This window comes from Arachis hypogaea, chromosome 6 (assembly GCF_003086295.3).
Source record: "Arachis hypogaea cultivar Tifrunner chromosome 6, arahy.Tifrunner.gnm2.J5K5, whole genome shotgun sequence".
Lineage (NCBI taxonomy): Eukaryota > Viridiplantae > Streptophyta > Magnoliopsida > Fabales > Fabaceae > Arachis > Arachis hypogaea.
This window is the reverse complement of record NC_092041.1, coordinates 3,655,797-3,675,936: the sequence shown is the minus strand read 5'-3', so window position 1 is coordinate 3,675,936 and position 20,140 is coordinate 3,655,797. Positions and strand designations below refer to the sequence as shown.

The window sequence follows — 20,140 nt, the reverse complement described above, 5'->3', positions numbered from 1 at the left end:
CCAGTGAATATCATTGTGGGGTCTCACGTCTGGGTTGAAGATCCAGACGAAGCTTGGCTCGATGGACAGGTTTCTAAAATCACTGGCAAGGATGTTGAAGTCGCCACATCCAATGGAAAGAAGGTTCCTATCTTTCTTTCTTTCTTTCTTTCTATTACTTAATTATTAGTATTTTTCTCTAACCACAACCATGCATGCATGGACCTCAGATTACTGCAAAGTTATCAAAGATATATCCCAAGGATATGGAAGCTCCTGCTGGCGGAGTGGATGATATGACCAAGCTCTCGTATTTGCACGAGCCTGGAGTCTTGCAGAACTTGAAAAGTAGATATGAATTGAATGAAATATATGTAAGTAATAATAATTAAGGCTTTCAATTTCTATTCATCATCGATCAATGAGGATTAAGATCTATATCTATATTGTTGTTGCCATGGCAGACATACACTGGAAACATTCTGATTGCTATAAATCCATTCCAAAGGCTACCTCACATTTACGATGCACACATGATGCAACAATACAAGGGAGCACCGTTTGGTGAATTAAGCCCTCATGTATTTGCAGTTGCTGATGTTGCTTACAGGTATGTTACGTTCCTAATTAATCATCGCGATTCGATTTATATTCTGTTTAATTCGGCGGTGATTTCATGAATTTGTTATCAATCAGGGCTATGATTAACGAAGGAAAAAGCAATTCAATTCTTGTCAGTGGAGAAAGTGGAGCCGGTAAAACTGAAACTACGAAAATGCTTATGCGATACCTTGCTTATTTAGGAGGAAGGGCTGCCACCGAAGGAAGAACAGTTGAACAGCAAGTTCTTGAAGTACGATGCAAATAAACCACTCGTTTTTTCTTTTTTCTTTTTTCTTTTTTTTTATGTTTGAATTTTGATTCATTTGGGGTTTTTGAATGAACTGGATCTAAGTGCAGTCAAATCCAGTTTTAGAAGCCTTTGGAAATGCTAAAACTGTGAGGAACAACAATTCGAGTCGATTTGGTAAATTCGTTGAGATCCAATTTGATAAGAATGGAAGAATCTCAGGAGCAGCCATTAGAACATACCTTCTAGAAAGATCTAGGGTTTGTCAAGTAAATGATCCTGAACGCAATTACCACTGCTTCTATCTTCTCTGTGCTGCACCGCAGGAGGTAACTTGCGCCGCACTTAATCTACTTATAGTTGCTACGATTCGCTTCATTATGTAAACTCGTTGCAATTTCTTCTGCTAACAGGAAGTTGAGAAATACAAATTAGGACATCCTAAAACATTTCATTACCTTAATCAGTCAAAATGTTATGAACTGGCCGATATAAGCGATGCTCGCGAGTATCTTGCCACTAGAAGAGCTATGGACATTGTTGGAATAAGCCAAAAGGATCAGGTATCTATAATGTATCTCTTTTTGGAAAGAATGAATTTGGCTTCTTGACAGAACAATTCGAATCATTATCATTGCGTCTTTGCCAGGAAGCAATTTTCAGAGTAGTTGCTGCTATTCTTCATCTTGGTAACATTGCGTTTACCAAAGGAAAGGAAGCTGATTCATCTGTTCCAAAAGATGATAAAGCCAAATTCCACCTGAAAACCACTGCTGAGCTTCTCATGTAAGATTGAGTTATTACTCCTATGTCAACTTGATTCTCAATTACTTTTAAGATGATTTTAGTTATACTGTATTTTTCACTTGATCAGGTGTGATCTTGCTGGTTTGGAAGATGCATTAGTGAAGCGTGTGATGATCACCCCAGAGGAAGTTATTAAACGGAGCCTCGATCCGGCAAGCGCAGCAATAAGCAGAGATGGCTTGGCGAAAACAATATATTCTAGACTCTTTGACTGGTAAATAAGAAAAAAATATAATCAAATTCTAGCTATTCAAAACCTGCTCCACTAATGTGTTTAATTTGTTACTAGGTTGGTGGACAAGATTAACAATTCGATCGGACAAGACGCGACTTCTAAATGTTTGATTGGAGTCCTTGATATCTATGGCTTTGAAAGCTTTAAAACCAACAGGTAATATGTAGTTTTAGAAGTACATCCACTAGACTTCATTAATGGAAGATATTGAAAGCACCCTATGCTTGTTTTCAATTCTTTGTAACTCATTTTCAGCCTATCATGCTCTGCAGCTTTGAGCAGTTTTGCATTAATTTCACAAATGAGAAGTTGCAGCAACATTTCAATCAGGCAAAGTCTCAGACCACCATAACCACTTCTAGAAAAAATGCTTACGACTATTATAACCCTTCTTACTTTGGTTTTGATTATGAATTTCAGCACGTATTTAAAATGGAACAAGAAGAATATACAAAGGAGGAGATCAATTGGAGCTACATTGAATTTGTTGACAACCAAGATGTTTTGGACCTTATTGAAAAGGTTGTTTTTGTTTTTCTCTTCTTACACTTCACTTATTGAGTTTATAAGCAGTCAATTTAAATAAAACCTTTTTTCATTTGCAGAAACCTGGTGGAATCATTGCTCTCCTTGATGAAGCTTGGTAAGACATTGTTTTTTATATAAGTTCATGGCTTGCTATGGTGATTCTGTATTCGTTTTTGGTGTCAAAAATGATTTGATCCATTGTTGTCTGTGCTTTGAATCTGAAGTTCCAAATTACATAACATGTCCAATTGATTTTTCGTTCTCACTTTTCCCCTGGTTTTTCAGCATGTTTCCAAAGTCAACACATGAAACGTTTTCAAACAAACTGTATCAGACATTTAAGAATCATAAGCGCTTCATTAAGCCAAAATTGTCTCGGACAGATTTCACTATTTCTCATTATGCAGGCGAGGTATGACTTATTCTCATATCAGAAGCTTCAGCAAAGTGAGACATTTTTTCTTCTTAATGCTAACTGTCCTTAATATGCAGGTGCAATACCAGTCTGATCAATTTCTAGACAAAAACAAGGATTATGTTGTCCCTGAGTATCAAGATTTGCTGGGTGCTTCCAAATGTTCTTTTGTAGCTGGCCTTTTTCCTCCACTTCCAGAAGAGACATCAAAATCTTCCAAATTTTCTTCAATTGGTTCTCGCTTTAAGGTATCGCTCTTGTTCTAGTTTTCATTATCAAAATCTTGGACACTGTTACCTTTTATTGCATCGATATATGTATAAGATCATGTCAGTTCCATCAAAATAGAGCTGTAGATATGGAAGCTAATAAACCTTGTGTTGGTATCCTGAATGGTGCAGCTACAACTGCAGTCACTGATGGATACATTAAACTCTACAGAGCCTCATTACATTAGATGTGTGAAACCAAACAACCTCCTGAAGCCTGCAATTTTTGAGAATCAAAACATTATGCAACAACTTCGTTGTGGTGTGAGTATGCTTTGATTGTTCTCTTTTTATCTCCTTCCTTGAATGATGATTTGTACAAATATAAATCCATAGTTTCTTCATGATTTTAGCCTTTCTTCAGAGTTGTCTCTAACTGTTTTCCCTGCAGGGTGTTTTAGAGGCAATCAGAATTAGTTGCGCGGGCTACCCTACTCGGCGTGCTTTCTTTGAATTTATGCATCGGTTTAGCCTCCTCGCCCCGGAGATCGCAGATTCACAGTAAGAACTCTTGTAGCATATCTTTTGTGTCAGAACCGAAGATTTGGAATTGATGTTTCCAGATACTTTTCTACCAAAGACAATATTGTTGATCTGCTATGTTTTTTCACCTGTGGCAGCCACGATGAGAAGGTTGTTTGCCAAAAGATTCTAGAAAAAATGGGGCTTGCTGGATATCAGGTACTTCCTTATGTTTTATAATTCATAGTGCCTTTTTCACCTATAAGTCTATACATGAATACTATCAAGACTATTGTACAATCATAAAAAAAGCATATGTTTAATTGACATTTATGGCCGGACTTCATTTTGTTGTTGTCAACTGTTGTAGATTGGAAAAACAAAGGTATTCCTAAGGGCAGGTCAGATGGCTGAACTAGATGCTCGTAGGGCTCAAGTACTCAGCAATGCAGCAAAAACTATCCAACGGCGTGTACGAACCTATCAAGCTCGACAACATTATCTTTCATTGCGAACGAAGACCATATTCGTGCAGTCTGTGTGCAGAGGTGAGGTTTTTTACAAGTTAAACAGCTAAACCGTTTTTTTATGATAGGTGCAATATCCTATGGTTAAGCAATAATGTATATACGTTAATAAGCCTGACACATTGTGCAGCAAACCTTGCATGCAAACTTTATCAGAACATGAGGAGGAAAGCAGCTGCAATAAAAATTCAGAAGCATGCCCGCAGATATGAAGCTAGGAAATCATATAGGAAACTCCACGCATCAGTTCTTACCTTACAAACAGCTTTAAGGGCAGTGGCATCCCTTAAAGAGTTCAAGTTTAGAAAACAGACTAAAGCCTCAATCATTATTCAGGTATGATTTGAGTTGGACTATTGTAATGTCTATCAGGACCAGCCACAAGCACGATCAGTTTTTAAAATCTCTGTCCAAATATGGCAGGCTCGTTATAGGTGCCACAGAGCTTCTAAATATTACAAGAGGCTTAAGGTAGGAGCAATAGTCGCACAATGCAGATGGAGGGGGAAGATGGCCAGGAGAGAACTCAGGAAACTGAAGATGGTAAGTTTCTCTAACTATGTTCTTATGTTGTACATGAAACATGTGAAACAGATGCAAAATAAAGCTTGTAGTGAACAACAGAAGGGAATATCAAATCCCTATGGGCATCATCTGAATGTCAAGCATCATTTCTGTGCTCCCAGATCTTTTAGTTCCTCTTATTGGTGGTTTTTTGAATGGCTAAAAATGAAATAGTTAAGCTTCTTATCTTTTTTTTTTCCTACTCTAAGTTGACATATCTTTTGATTTGCATGATTAGGCTGCAAGAGAAACTGGTGCACTTCAAGAAGCAAAGGACAAACTTGAAAAAAGGGTGGAGGAACTCACCTGGCGTCTCCAACTAGAAAAAAGTTTGCGGGTAAGAGTGTTTTTTGTTTTGAAATTAGATATAAGTTGGTGGACTTTGTTATTTTGATATCTTTACATAATCATGCATACTATAACTCCTGAAGAAAACTATGTTGAATTCTGCAGACCAACCTCGAAGAGTCTAAAGCACAAGAGATATCGAAACTGCAGAATTCATTACAGGAGATGCAGGGTAAACTTGATGAAACCAATGCTCTGCTTGTTAAGGAGCGAGAGAATGTAAAGAAGGTTACCATCGAAGCAACTCCGGTTATCCAAGAAAAGGAGGTTATTGTTGAAGACACTGCAAAGATTGACGCACTAACAGCGGAAGTTGAGAGGCTAAAGGTAACCATGTTCAACATTTCAAATCTTTTACTACTCTTATAGACTAATTTGATATCGTCTTATGCTCATAGAGATATACTTAAGTTCATGTAGGTGCCTAATGATTATCAAACTAATTTGTGTTGCCTGTGCCTTTATCTTTGAACAGACTTCCCTTGAGACGGAGAAACAGAAAGCTGATGAATTTGAAAAGAAATATAATGAAATCCAAGCTTCGAGTGAAGAAAAGACTCACAAATTAGAAGACACAGAGAAGAAGGCTCGTCAGCTCCAAGAATCACTACACAGGTAATACAAATAATGAACAGTAGAATCAATGTTAATATCATGTGATATTCATCCTTAATTTTTTGAGAAGACTAAATCCTCATAATTGTTTGATTAGGCTGGAAGAGAAGATTCATAATTTAGAATCAGAGAATCAAGTTCTACGTCAACAAGCTCTGTCCATGTCTCCTAACAAGTTCCTCTCAGGCCGCTCCAGATCAATTATGCAGGTGTCCTTTTAATGAACTTATGAACCACCATACAGGATTAACAATATGAATCTTTAAGTTGGTTTAAATAACTTTTTGTTAATATAGTTTTTTTTTTTAAATTTTGTTTTGATAGAGAGTTGAGAGTGGACATATTGCAGTGGAGTCTAAGCCATCTTTGGTAACTGAATTTATTCGAATCATTGTTACTTTTCTTAGGTATATTATGCATATGTGGATTTTTAACTTGTTCTCTATCTTCTTATGAACCATCCAGGAGATGCATAGTCCATCAATGAACCACAGAGAATCCTCTGAAATGGAGGATAAGCCACAGAAGTCATTGAATGAGAAACAGCAAGAGAATCAAGAGTTGCTCATTAGATGCGTTGCACAACATTTAGGCTTTGCTGGAAATAGACCAATTGCAGCCTGTATCATATACAAATGCCTATTGCATTGGAGATCGTTTGAAGTTGAGCGTACCAGTGTTTTCGATCGCATAATCCAAACTATTGGGCATGCAATTGAGGTGTGAAATGCATCAATTTTCATGTGCTACATTTATCTTTTAAACTTCCTCTTCTTTCTCAGCAGATTTCATTTCACTGACATTTTTATATGGCTTCAGACACAGGAGAACAATGATGTCTTGGCTTATTGGTTATCCAATGCTTCTACGCTTCTCTTGTTACTCCAGCGCACCCTTAAAGCGAGTGGTGCAGCTGGAATGGCTCCTCAACGCCGTCGTTCTTCATCAGCAACTCTTTTTGGAAGGATGACACAAGTAAGTGTAACTTCTCAGTCTAACAGATTTAAACATTTTGCTTCTTCAGATCAGCATGGTGATTTATTTTCCTATATTTTGTTTCAGAGTTTCCGTGGAGCACCGGGGGGAGTGAACCTTTCTCTCATCAATGGTGGCATGAATGGTGGAGTGGATGCATTAAGACAAGTTGAAGCCAAGTACCCAGCTTTGCTTTTCAAACAGCAGCTTACAGCTTATGTGGAAAAGATATATGGAATGATCAGAGATAATTTGAAGAAAGAAATTTCTCCTTTGCTTGGATTGTGCATTCAGGTATGATGATTTCTTCATTCACAAGTTTCTATGTACATGTCTATCATGCATGCATGCATTCACAAGCTCATAAAGCTTTTTCATTTGCAAAGTTTCCTCTCAAAGGGTAACTGTTTTTAAATGCAATATGAGACAGGCACCAAGAACATCCAGAGCAAGCTTGGTTAAGGGATCATCACGTTCAGTTGCAAACACCGAAGCTCAGAAAGCCTTGATTGCACATTGGCAAGGGATAGTTAAGAGCCTTGGAAACTTCTTAAATACTCTAAAAGCAAATCATGTTAGTACAACAACATTTTGCCCCCGTGTTATGTATGCATTATTTATTTTATGTTACTTTATTAAACTAGCTTGCTTTAAATTTTCCGATTTTGTTTTCATTTTGGCAGGTTCCTCCATTCTTGGTTCGTAAGGTGTTCACCCAAATTTTTTCATTCATCAACGTCCAACTTTTCAACAGGTTAGTTTGTTCTGTTTTCCATTGTTTTGTGGTAGTTTTCTGTTCTTCGAATCAGAATTCAGGTTTAATGCCTTGTGTATTCATTTGTTTTTCCTTTACAGTCTTCTCTTAAGACGAGAGTGCTGCTCATTTAGCAACGGAGAATATGTGAAAGCTGGTTTGGCTGAATTGGAGCATTGGTGTTATAAAGCAACAGATGAGGTGCATTAACTATTTCACATTGTTTTTTTGTTATACTACACAGTTCTTTCATATATACTTAAAACCTCTCCCTCCATATTTCTCTTGGGGAAAAAAATGCAGTATGCAGGCTCAGCTTGGGATGAACTCAAACATATAAGACAGGCTATAGGATTTCTGGTATCTATATATATATTGGCTATGAACCATGTGAATAGAAGTTAAGAATTCAGTACTAATATTTTATGCCGTTACTAATTTAGGTCATACATCAAAAACCAAAGAAAACGCTGGATGAAATAAGTCATGACCTATGTCCTGTAAGTGAATACTTTCTCTTTCTACATATAAATTCACTTTTCCAAATACCTGGCTATAATTGTGAATTTTCTATTTGTAGGTACTTAGTATACAACAGTTATATCGAATAAGTACTATGTACTGGGATGACAAGTATGGCACACACAGTGTGTCCCCTGATGTAAGTTCTTACAGCAAACTATTTCTTAAACTAAGTCCACAAGTCAAGTATAAAACTATGTTGAACTTTTCTGTTTCAATTTTTTTTCTTTTCATCTAGGTCATATCCAATATGAGAGTGTTGATGACTGAAGATTCAAATAATGCCGTTAGTAATTCTTTCCTGTTGGATGATGATTCAAGGTATGCCATATTTTGTTCAGAAATGTCATAGATATGATTATTTCTAGTCTCAAACATATGAGATAATTTTTTACAATACCTTTGCCATTAACCGTTTGGAAGTATCTACTTTGCAGCATTCCATTTTCTGTTGATGACATATCAAAGTCGATGGAACAGATAGATATATCTGATATAGAGCCCCCACCATTAATTCGTGAGAATTCTGGCTTTAGCTTCTTGTTGCCACGCGCAGACTGATGGAGGGATGCTGATTTATTTTTTGATTTAACATACGTAATTTATTTATTAGTTGTTTCTTAAAAGGGAGACATAGTGCAGATCTTACGTTTTGGTTTTGCAGCAGCTAGATTTTGGGGGTGTGGTTAAAAGGCTTGTGACAATTTTTGCCTTCACCATCTCCTTTTTATTTGGACTTTTCACTTGTCAGCACATTTTCTTAGAATAAGATTTTGTAACTAGAAAATATAGGAATTTCACCAAAATGCAGTAATGACTAATGAATTCAAAAAGTTGCATATTATGGCATTGTGTCAGATCTAACTGATTCACATTCTCATTTCTTTTCAGTGCTTTCTTGTTAGGTATTTTTAGCTTATGACTATAAAGTTGCCAATAATGCAGTAGATTAAGCCCTTCTAAACATATATATTAAACTAGTCCTATTAATAGGTTTTTTATATAAATGAATCTGAGAACTATCTATATTACAATCTTGAGCACAATTGACCAATGAAAAAGTTTGATGTTGTAAGGCTATCAGTTTTATATAGATAAAAATCAGACAAGATAAGCTGCTGTCAGCAAACAAAACCAGATTCCATATTGCATTCAAGTAACCGAAAATGGGGGTGAAAAAGCATTCTCCTATATTCATCTTTAAAAGAGCATTAGTTTAAAGTTGTTAGTGAGTTGCGACTGTTTCATCTGCAATTTTTCTATGCTGAGAAAGAACAGAATGACGATCTTAGAAGTAATAACTTCTCACTTTCTTGTTTAACAGCAGCATGGAGCCAGATACACCTACCTACCAATAAATTAATGTCTTTAATTTTCCTAATCCACATAAAAACAAAAGGACAAACATAGTCGTTGCATCTATCTATTCACAAAGAGAGGTTTATCACTACAGAAGTGATTTCCACCTTATTCAGATAAAGAAGATACTGGCCAAGCTGGTAGAAAGCAAGGAACTACTTTGCTTGATTCCCATGAAATGGCAGCTCCACGACCTTGGTAGTTTACTGGTTCTACCATTTTGTTCCCCAAATCACATAGAAAAATGCTCGACCCGGATCTGATGAAGACAGTTTTAGAATTCCGAGGAAGAAATGATAGTATCTGAGCTTCTTTAGACTGTGTACTCAAAGGTGGATTCTTCTTCCATATCACTTTGAAATTTAGTTTCCACCTTTGAACCCACTTATACTTCAGCCGAGTGCAGTTGCAGTAAAGGGAAGGGTTGTCACTTTCCTTCTCCAGTACCCATATCTCCAGACCCAAGTTACTGCTCTGACCATATTGCAAAAGACCATCAGAAGACTCCCCAAGAACACATTCTTCGTATTCATGTGATAAAGTACCCGATGGTAGTTTAACCAATGCTATATACCTGTCGCCAAGACGTGGATCATAAACAGCAATTTTTCCCCACATTGCAAACCAGTGTACAACCCCACCAACCACCATACCAACTGTCCTTGGGCGCAGTGCAAAAGATGTAGAGCATATCAAAGTGGATTGCTTCCATTTTCCTGTTTTTGACGAGTAAGTCTCGATGGAAACAGTGTTGCGTTCCCTAAGTTTGCATTCACATTTAGCACGGATCACCTTGTAACAGAGGTCATCATCAAAGGATTCCTCAACAATCAATGCCATGCAGAGAGTTTTGTAGAATTGCTGGGGTTCCGGGAGTTGATATTTCTTCTTGGTCATGGTATTATACACAAAATATGTCTTTGGATGGCGACCGGAAAGAATAATGCCATTGGAACAATCAATGAAGTAGCCAAGTTGTTTGAGGATTCCAGAAAGCTTGAAATCATCACCCTCTTCACATGTGGATAAGAACGGCAGGGCGGGCTCCCAGTTAGGGCGACGGTAGCCATCTCGGGGTCTTCCAAGATACAAAAAGTTGCATACAAAGAAACCCAGAAGTCGAAAATCCTGTCCCCACTTCCTCAAGTAGCAACGGCGAAATGAAGAACTGCTTACCACACGCAGCCATCTTTTTGATACAAGAATGAGTTTGTGGACAGTTGACGGCGGCAAACGAATCAATATATCATGCAAGATGTCATCACAGTTGAGCACAGCATAAACGCTATTGCAACTCTTCTTACCCATTTCCATTCCCATTCATGTCAAAGCAAGTTATCTCCGAGCATACCTATCTGCATCCTATTAAGAGCTTAAAATTAGTACACTATAGACACATCTCAAATACTTAAACAGATAATGGGGTGCTTAAACGCATTCAATGTCATTCAAACCCATTTTAATGAAACTACTAAACGCACTACTCATCATCAGATAAATTAACTTCATCAGCTTACAGTGTATGAATATTGAATTCTACGATGAAAAATGTGCCAGAAAATATCATCCTTTCATCACTATTTACGAGATCATTCATAATCACATGACAGAAAAAATAGGATCACACAGCAGTTAGCAGGTAAAGAACCTTGCCCTCCCATCTTTCTGAAACTACGAGGTTAAGAATACGACGAATACGAAGTAGTTAATAGCACAAAATTTTCAGTGAAGCCAAATCATAAAGATAAATTTTTGTAGCTTCGATTCTGAAACCCTCATCTTCCAGACCAACCACCTAATTGGAAAACTAATGAATACATTCAAAGCATTTGGTTAAACGATTTTTGAACATTGAATCAAATATCAGAATCGGAAAAAAAAAACTTTGAAATCTAAAACAGATAACGAAATGGAAAGCAGAAAGATTAAATGAAAAAAGAGAAGAGAGGGTAAAGGGTAAACAGTATAAACACCTCAGTCATTTCATTTGTGTCTTCGGAGTTCAGAGTTTGGAGTGTGAGTACTGAGAGCACTGAGCAGTGAACGGTGCTTCAGCTGCATGCACTGTTGTCGTTTCACCATCAAACCCAGCACGCTCGTTTCCAATTCCAAATCATATATATATACGAAGAAATCACGCTTTTCTTATTCGTTTTTTTTTTTCTTGTACACTAAATGGGCCATATTTGGGCTTTAGTTCATCAATTTAGGTTTAGGCCTGGGTCTCATTCAAGGTCTTAATGGGCCGTACAATAGACTGGACCGCAAGACCTTTTCATGTCATACAATCATAGAATTTTTATTTCTCCGAACCAAAAGCAAAACATATTATTTTCAAGGTAACGTGACAAATGATTAACAACCAAATTTGTAATAATTTTCTGTTGTACATATTTTATACATTGCAACGAGAAAATCATCTTCCATAATTGGTTGCAGTTCCTTCTCCGCCTTCTCGTTAATGAGCTCGGTGAATGAAGAGCTGAGAAACGCTATCACCCTTAACTTGTGCATTATATATCAATTGTGAAGGCACTGTGAACGAAATTAAACACACACATTCTCTATTTTAATTTCGTAATCGCTATGTCACTATAAATTAATGTAAAATATATATGTCTTTTTGGGATTGCAATTTTTGAAATCATGAAAAGAGTCTTCAAAGATAATAAACACTTTTCAATCTTGTTGAGCTTGGAAAGAAGTTTATTGCTGTCTTTTAGAAAAACTGAAAGGCTTCGTAGATGAAAGAAATAAAAGAAAATTTAAAAAAAAAAATAGAAAGTTGGAAGGGCATAGGACTTGATAGCCATGCATAAAAGCTCAAGAGTTTGGATGAAATTGAGTGAGGACAATCTTACAAGCAAAAAGGACGTCCATTTCAAAGTCAAAAAATAGACCCTATTATCTAATCTGTGATGAAACATTCATAGACATAAATAAAGTGGGATCCGAGTTGTTGAGAAGAAGGTAGAACATTTTCTCCTCGGGTTAACAGGTCAATAGATCGTAATTTTTCTCTTTATTCTTATCTATTAAGTACGGATACTTGGCTGAGTTGCCGTGTCTGCGTGTTAGACACATTTCGGATACGACATTCGTTCGACACTCATTCGACACTCAGTGTTTGTTGTATCCAACCGTGTCTTAATAAAAAATAAAAGATTTTTCGCCGGACATACTTGGACACACCTAAATACTATCACGTGTCAGCGTGTCCAGTTTTATTGTTAACATATATTCTTGAAATAAATTTAAATATGGTATATATTATTATTTATTAAAACAAAAAATATTTTAAATACTTGATATAATTAAAATAAGACATTAAAAATAATAAAAAAAATTAATTTATATTTCAATATCAATAAAATATCAAAATATCATTACGATTTATCTAAAAAAATACTTTATATTTTATATATATACGTGTCCCCGTATCTTATAAGATTTTAAAATTCGCGTGTCGGTGTGTCCCGTGTCGTGTCGTGTCCCGTGTCTGTGTTAGTGTCCGTGCATCATAGATTCTTATCACTACAAAAGGTATGGATAAGTTAAAACTTTTCTGAAGTTTCTTTATCTATAATCGAGAGAACTCCTAAATGTTATATCTACCCACATTACGTTCTCAAGCACATTAGGAAGCATTCTAAACGCTACAAACCGAGACACGGAGGTTAGGCACCTACAAAAGAAAAAACACGAGTAACATAACTGGTAAAAGAGGTCAGTCTCATCAACAATCCAAGACAAAAGATGAAAACTATTCATCTTCACTTCATTCAACAATGGCAGCATGCAAAACACTCAACATAGTAAACACATATTGTAACATCCTACCACATAGAACTTTACGTCTAGGACGTAAATCAGATGTGGCGAGGCGCTACAATCTCTAAAAAAAATACTTATATAATATAGTTGAAAGAAATTTTAACTAGGAGCCTTGAAAAGAAGCTAAACAAAAGCGTAACAGAAGTTGCGTCACACTCGTACGGATAAACTTAAAACAGATAAAAAGATCAAAGAGAATGATAAGTTATATACATAAGGACCAGAGTTCTAAAATATACAAATATCAAGCTCCAGACTTGACCTGTGAAACTAAGGCCGGCCAGAGTATATATATATATATACAACCCAAAACATAACTCAAACTATAATATAAACTCCTGTTTCTCCATATCAACCTCTAAGAGGGACATAAAACATAAATACAGGGCGGAGAATCTATTTACATATATATACATAAACAAAATACAAACACTAAGTCCCAAAATAGTTTTTCACTTCCAAGAATTTTCAGAATGCTCAACAAGGTGCGTCTCGACCTATATCTGAAAAACAACAGAAATATGTATAAATGAGAACTAGGGGTTCTCAACATAGTAAAGGTGTCTGCATAGTTAATATAAAAGGTTTCGAAAAAACCATAAGCAATCCTAGAACTTCGACACTCAGGTTGAAACTTAAGATCCAACTAAACCAGAAATTAGGTAAAACTATCTTAGGTATTCAAGTTCTAATCTAACGTTAATCTGCATTTCACTTCCAGTCCCCTCCAACCCTCCGAATCACCGGTGGAACTACCCTCAGTGTCACCTCTTCCAACATAAGGGATCTCTCAATTGCAAAGACAAACAAGACAAGCAAAGAAAACACAGATAGAATGCAATTATAGCAAGTAGAACAAATAGCAGATATCATGACTAATCAATTAGGCAAACCAAAGTAATGCACACTCAAGTAAAATATATAAATGCATATGATGTATGCATGTCATATGGTTGATGATATCATCTATTGGTTATATAGCCAACTTGACATATTCTAGTAGCTAACCTTAGACAGAAACACCACCTCACGGAACAAGTGGGTCTGAGCCACAACCCCTCGCATACTACCCGCTTGACCCTAAGTAAGTGGATTGAACCACTACTATTGCATACTATCCAGGCGGGTGTTTACGAACTCAACGCAGAGCAAGTGGAATAATCACTACTGCTGCTATTGCCCAGGCGTCACAATCACTGACTTAGGACAAGTGAGACAAACCACTACAACTGCCATTGTTCAGGTATCTCAATCATTGACCCAGGACAAGTGGGACAAACTACTACTAGTGTCATTACCAGGTATCTCATTCACAAAAACTCATTCTCAATATCATTTTAATTCATTCATATTAATTCAAATTCATAATCAAACCCAGTTCTCATCATTCTTCTTCTCCATCTCTTACCCGGAGCAAGTGGACAACGCCATTGCATCTTACCCGGTATCTCAACATATATCTCAATCATATTCAATTTCATGTTCAAGTTCATCCTCCACCTTACTCTACTTCCTTCATAGGCAATAACATCATTAATCATCTCATAATTCAATAACATTTCATTATTATTATTATCATTATCATTATATTTATCAATTACTTCTTATTCAATATTTTATTATCACTCTGCAAATCCTTCTCAATATTTTTTAACTCATTCAACCTATTCACCCTTGTTCTAAAGCTTAAAAACTCACTAACGGACCCTAAACAAGGGTTACAGGGGTTTGGAAAGCTTGAGAAATGGTTTAAAACTTATAATCAACATTTTCAGACAACAGGGGTTTCGCCTACACATATCATATCTGCATACGCAAAAGTGCGCATACGCGTCACTTATCCGCATACGCGAGTCCTTGGGTAGGGAAACATCCCCACGTCACATAGCATTGCTCGCGTACGCGAGCCTGTCCTTTGGCCCATTCGGCGTAGGCACGCACATGTCCGCGTATGCGGGATGTCTGGGCAGAGCCTGGGGTCTACGTCGGGTGCATATCCGCGTGCACCTATCAGAATTTGCAAAAAAGCTGCTAAATTCCAAAAAAACAATTTTACACTCCTAACTTTAAATGTGTATAACTTTTTCGTTAAAAATTGTTTTAGTCCCTTCTTTAAACGCTGTAGACTTTGCAAACCCAGTTTCCATTCAAATTTATAAAATTTGGGAGTCCAGAAGTCAAATTATGGCTCGAAAAAATTGGTAACAAATCTGCTTTTACCAAAAATTTCAAAACATTTAACTTTTCAAAATCCTCAAAACAAACCAAACCACTCACAATCTAAATCATTCTCAATATTCACATATACCACCAAATATTAGTCTCTTACTCACTAAATCTCCCAACCACTTAGCTTGTAACCTCCATATTCAACTCATCTTCAACAAAATTCAATACACTTCACATATATACACATTAATTCTATCATACATATCATGCACCACCTTTATATATACATTTCATCCACATTACTCATTATACACATAGATACATATAACCCATCAAATCCAGTAATTCAACACATTCAAACTTATCCTATGGCATCTAGCATAAGTTTTCACGTAACATTAAACATTAACTACGAGAAACCAAAACCATATATTAGCCGATTCCTCCCTAAACTTGGAATACCTCGAAACGCCTCTCCTTCACAAGTTCCAAGTCACAAACTTCCAACTCCTCAAGCTCCAACATCGGAATCTCGTTCCAAACCACAAAATTAGACTCCAAAAGAACAAGAAGCATAATCTAACTCACATAATATCATAATAATCAATATAGGGCTCACTAAATCACCAATTCACAAGGGTTAAAGTTTTCTTACCATTATTCACGGTTCAAATGGACTAAACTCAGTGATTTTCTGCTACTAGAGTTCACCTAATTAAATCATCAAGAACACCAAATTCCTCAACATATAATACCCAAAATCATGAAATTCAAGAGGGTAAGAACTGAGCATAAATATCAAATTCCTTACCACAATTTTTATATGGTTTTGAAAAGAATTTCGATACAAACGCGTGGCCGCTGACGACTCGTCAATCGGAGCTCTGAATTGAAAGATATAGTGGATTGAAAGTAAAAGTGAGGGTTAGGGTTTAAAGCTCTCCTTCAATCTCTCTTCTTGCAATGTGATTCCATTTTAATGAAGAGAAGGGAGCTGATTGTTGGCTTTATATGATGGGCTTTGGACTCAGTCTAATCGATTCAACCTGTTAGTCTAATTTTGGGCCAAAACTATTAAAATTAGTGTCAAAATTCGTATTTTAATTATTTTTACTCTTCTAACTTTTTAAATTTAATTTTCTAATTTCTTTAAATAATAATTAATTTATTGATTAATTATTTACTAATTATCCAAAATTTACACATATGGCTATGACAATGATGGTGCCACCGCACCAAAGGCAGCACCCTTATCTCTTACGGGATAGGAATCCCACAACACAACTAACCATAACCAGAAGAAAGGCAACTAAAAGAAAAAAATTATTATTTTTATTTGGAGTTATTTTTTTAAACATCCATTCATCTTCAAAGCATTAGCATCATAAGAACATCAATCAGACAAAAACAACAAGCAATAACAAAAATATAATGAGAAAGAAAATGGAAACTAACCTGAAAGATAGAAGATGAAGAACACTTAATAAAATCAAAAGATATAATGACAATGAAGATGAAAGAGTAAAGAATGTTAAAAGTTTTTTAAAGAATTGAAGAAGATGAAGAATGAGAAGAAAAATGCTATATAAATGGCTAACAGGGACAAAAAGATCATCTCATTCTGATTTGAAAGATAGGCACAATTACCAAAGCAATGAAAAAGCACGTGAATAGCTGAAATGACACACATATCAATCACGTCGAGATTTTTGACGACATAGAGCTACAAATCACGTCGAGAATACGACTTCAACCCTGAAAGCTCCAACTCCAACCAACCGATCTGTATGAATCAAAACAACTCGGAACGGATAGTCGAACAACTATTTGACTCAGTAAAATCGCAACTTGTTAGCTTAAACAACCAGACTCTTGCTCGAGATTCAACCTCGAGCAGGCACACTGTTCATAGCATGACCCGAATAGTTAATCGTGGCCCAAAAGAGATGGTCCATCTTTAATGGATTCAGGGCAAGTTGTTCATATCCAAAGAGATCAATTTAAAAACTACACGAGTTAATCTACCCAACTTATTTGGAACATAGATATCACAACCCATGTTCGACCTGACTTGTACAAAAAAAAGGACATCTCAACTGCACTAACGTGCATGCCTATAAACTCTCTATTATTTGAAATGTAGGATAACAATAATTTCCTAAACATAAAAAAATAATAACTACTCATCATTATAGATGAAAAAGTTTTAAAATAATAGTTAAACTATTATCTGAATTGTATAAATACTTTGTCACATTCAAATATCTTTCAACTCTATTTTACTAAAAATCTGATTAAACACTTACTAATTTAAGTATTAAAAATCTTTGCAAGTATCCTCACTTACCATTCTAGAACTCATGTGAAGTTATCTTAAATATCTTCAGCATTTCAGATACGCCTTGAAATAATCAGATTACCTGTAAAATCGATATATAATATAAAAAATCACGTATATGCTTCTGCTGTCATTCAAATTGAGAAATATAGACTATTTTATTTAAATAGAAAAAAAAACGTTTTCTGAATGTCCGTACAAATCCATGATACATATCTTGTTATTGGATATTAGCTTTCTGTAAAGTAAAACACTATATTGAGTAAAATAACATTTTGTACATAATGGAAGCATGCTAAATTGCAATGCATTTGGATAAGAATGAATATTTAATGAAAAGGTCTACCCTACTAGCAGTTGCAAAGTATTAAAACATGCTTAATGGTGAGCCACTGGATAGTGAATAGTGGCCACTCAAATTTGGGTCTACCATAATCCCATTAATCTATTATTAGTATTATTAACTAACTTGAGATTAAAAGGTACTCCATAATTGTTTGTGTAGATATTAGCTAGCTAGCTAGGGAATAACCGTACTCTTATAACAGCAGCAACCAGGATACGGTTCATACAGTTTCATAATACTTTTATTTCTCTATATAAAGATTCACTTTTTCATTTTTATGGGAGACCCAACCAATTCACTTGATCCATTTGTAAAAGAGAGCGATTCTCCAACTCATTCTCAATTTAAATTGTACTTTACAATCGTTTATTTTATTCGAGTCTTTTTTTTCCATTCTTGTTCAATGGAGTTGGTATTATTGTTAAAAATGTCAAAAAATCTTGAATCAAATAGCTTCTATTCAGCATTAGGTTATCTGCGTCGGTGTGAGTTCTTGTTTCATTGAAAAATACTAAATGGTTAATTAAACTCTTATGATCAATTTAATTATGCGACAAAAGTAGGTATACATAACAATGAAATGAAATTATTGGTGCGTATGTGCTCTTTGCTTTAGTCATCAACTGACAAGAGAATTTGGCCAGGTAAGGTCCACCATGTTCATACATCAAAATATCCATGCCACTTGTCCAACATCAGTATGCTGCCAGCACATACCATTATTTATTTATTTTTATTTTTTATTTTTTATGATAAAAGATAAATTGTTTATATTTTATATTATTACTAATAGTTTTTTTTAACGAAAGATAAAGAGATTCGAACCTGCGATTTTTTAGATAAGTATAGAAGATTATGTCATTTGAATTATAATTTATTGGCATATTATTATTACTAAGAGTTAATACCATAAATAAAGAGCGTATATACATAAAATATTTTTTGAATATTAAATAATTAATTATTTTGATTTTAATTTTAAAGTATTTCTACCTTCAAGTACTGTTGCTGTTAAGAAACAATTCCACTAACTGTCTTTCTAGAATCTGAATCTTGGTTCTCTTCTTGAGAGTGGAATTCTACTACACTTTAACCTTCGTTGGTTCAATAAATATGTCGATATTATTAGAAAAACTAGTTTATATATAGTTAAGTACATTTAAACTACTACCTGCTGCATTATGCTCTCTTTCTTAATAATTTTTAGTAATGTTTGTTTTCGTTTAGTGGGGTCCGTTACCACAGATTCCAGTCCAATAATGAATTTAGCAGGTAGATTCTAATTGCTAATTGGAATATTCCTTTCCACATAGTTTGAAATGTCAAATGCATGATTCTAATTATATACTTCAAAATTTACGCATATATTTAATTATATAATTATACCAGCAAAAACAGAGAAAATTGTCTACTGTAAAAGAAAATAATTTGTTCATACAACAAGTTGAACTCGAATGTAATGCTAACAATTCAGTTTTTATTAATAAAAAAAAAAACCTTAAAAAGACATATGTCAACTGAATATAAAAGAATTACGGATTCGAAATAAATTGATTAATGGCCTAAAGATGAAAGTAGGCAATAGTATGCAAAAATTCGAATTTTGAGAAGATAACTAAGTTCAAAGTGGTTTTCTTTATTTGAATTTTCTAAGACTCTATTCTATTTCAAGCCAGCAAGGGATTGTCATTGGAGATTGTGGTTTTCGAGATAGACTATAATGAATATGAAATTTTCAATGGATGAGGGAGTTGTTCCAATGGGAGTTGGAACTTGTCCATCAGCTCCATGAGATGATTAAGACCAGTGAAGTTGTCAGCTGGTCGGGAGGATAATATGGTGTGGAAGTTTGAAAATAAAGGTATTTTTTCAACTAATTTTGTGATACAGGCCATACAATCGGAGACGTTGTCGGCTGAGATTACGAGCTATAGCTTCACGAGCTCCTTTTGGAAAGGTTTCATACCTCCGAGAATTGAGCTTTTTGGGTGGTTTGTGCTAGTTGGTAGAGTTAACACCAAGGAGAGGTTGACCAAATTAGGAGTTAACATTCTAAGTGATAGTATGTGTGTACTGTATACTAAGAAAATAGAATCTGCGGAGCATTTATTTCTTCAGTGTGATGTTACATGGCAGGTGTAGTGCAAGTAATTGAGGTCACTTCGTAGAGAATGAGTAATTCCTGGAACCATTAAAGAACTGTTTGAGAGTTGGCATGGCATGCACAATAGACAACAAGGACAG

The 20,140-nt window shown here is 35.4% G+C and overlaps 2 protein-coding genes across 3 annotated transcripts; one reads left to right on the top strand and one right to left on the bottom strand.

Annotated features, from left to right (window-relative positions):
* The first annotated feature begins 230 nt into the window (after nucleotides 1-230).
* Nucleotides 231-8,655, top strand: LOC112695406 (myosin-11). Its single transcript, XM_029298799.2, has 35 exons — nucleotides 231-353; nucleotides 444-589; nucleotides 676-832; nucleotides 940-1,158; nucleotides 1,243-1,392; nucleotides 1,479-1,615; nucleotides 1,704-1,850; nucleotides 1,926-2,027; nucleotides 2,144-2,201; nucleotides 2,292-2,393; nucleotides 2,477-2,514; nucleotides 2,685-2,811; nucleotides 2,892-3,062; nucleotides 3,216-3,347; nucleotides 3,475-3,584; nucleotides 3,704-3,764; nucleotides 3,916-4,093; nucleotides 4,203-4,408; nucleotides 4,496-4,615; nucleotides 4,875-4,973; nucleotides 5,090-5,311; nucleotides 5,460-5,599; nucleotides 5,697-5,808; nucleotides 5,924-5,968; nucleotides 6,065-6,319; nucleotides 6,419-6,574; nucleotides 6,662-6,868; nucleotides 7,005-7,148; nucleotides 7,258-7,328; nucleotides 7,430-7,529; nucleotides 7,632-7,688; nucleotides 7,772-7,828; nucleotides 7,909-7,989; nucleotides 8,089-8,171; nucleotides 8,288-8,655. Exons 1-35 carry the CDS (start codon nucleotides 246-248, stop codon nucleotides 8,409-8,411), a joined length of 4,422 nt encoding a protein of 1,473 aa, XP_029154632.1. The 5' UTR covers nucleotides 231-245; the 3' UTR covers nucleotides 8,412-8,655.
* Nucleotides 8,656-9,138: 483 nt separating this feature from the next.
* Nucleotides 9,139-11,353, bottom strand: LOC112695405 (F-box protein At5g03970). Of its 2 annotated transcripts, none has more exons than XM_025747744.3 (2): nucleotides 11,183-11,353; nucleotides 9,139-10,564 (listed from the first exon to the last, which is right to left on the bottom strand). In XM_025747744.3, the coding sequence occupies exon 2, from the start codon at nucleotides 10,527-10,529 to the stop codon at nucleotides 9,318-9,320; it is 1,212 nt and encodes a 403-aa protein (XP_025603529.1). In that variant the 5' UTR covers nucleotides 10,530-10,564; nucleotides 11,183-11,353; the 3' UTR covers nucleotides 9,139-9,317. The 2 variants fall into 2 exon arrangements, with proteins under 2 accessions (XP_025603529.1, XP_025603528.1); XM_025747743.3 differs by having other exon boundaries at nucleotides 9,139-10,571; nucleotides 11,183-11,319.
* Nucleotides 11,354-20,140: the final 8,787 nt, after the last annotated feature.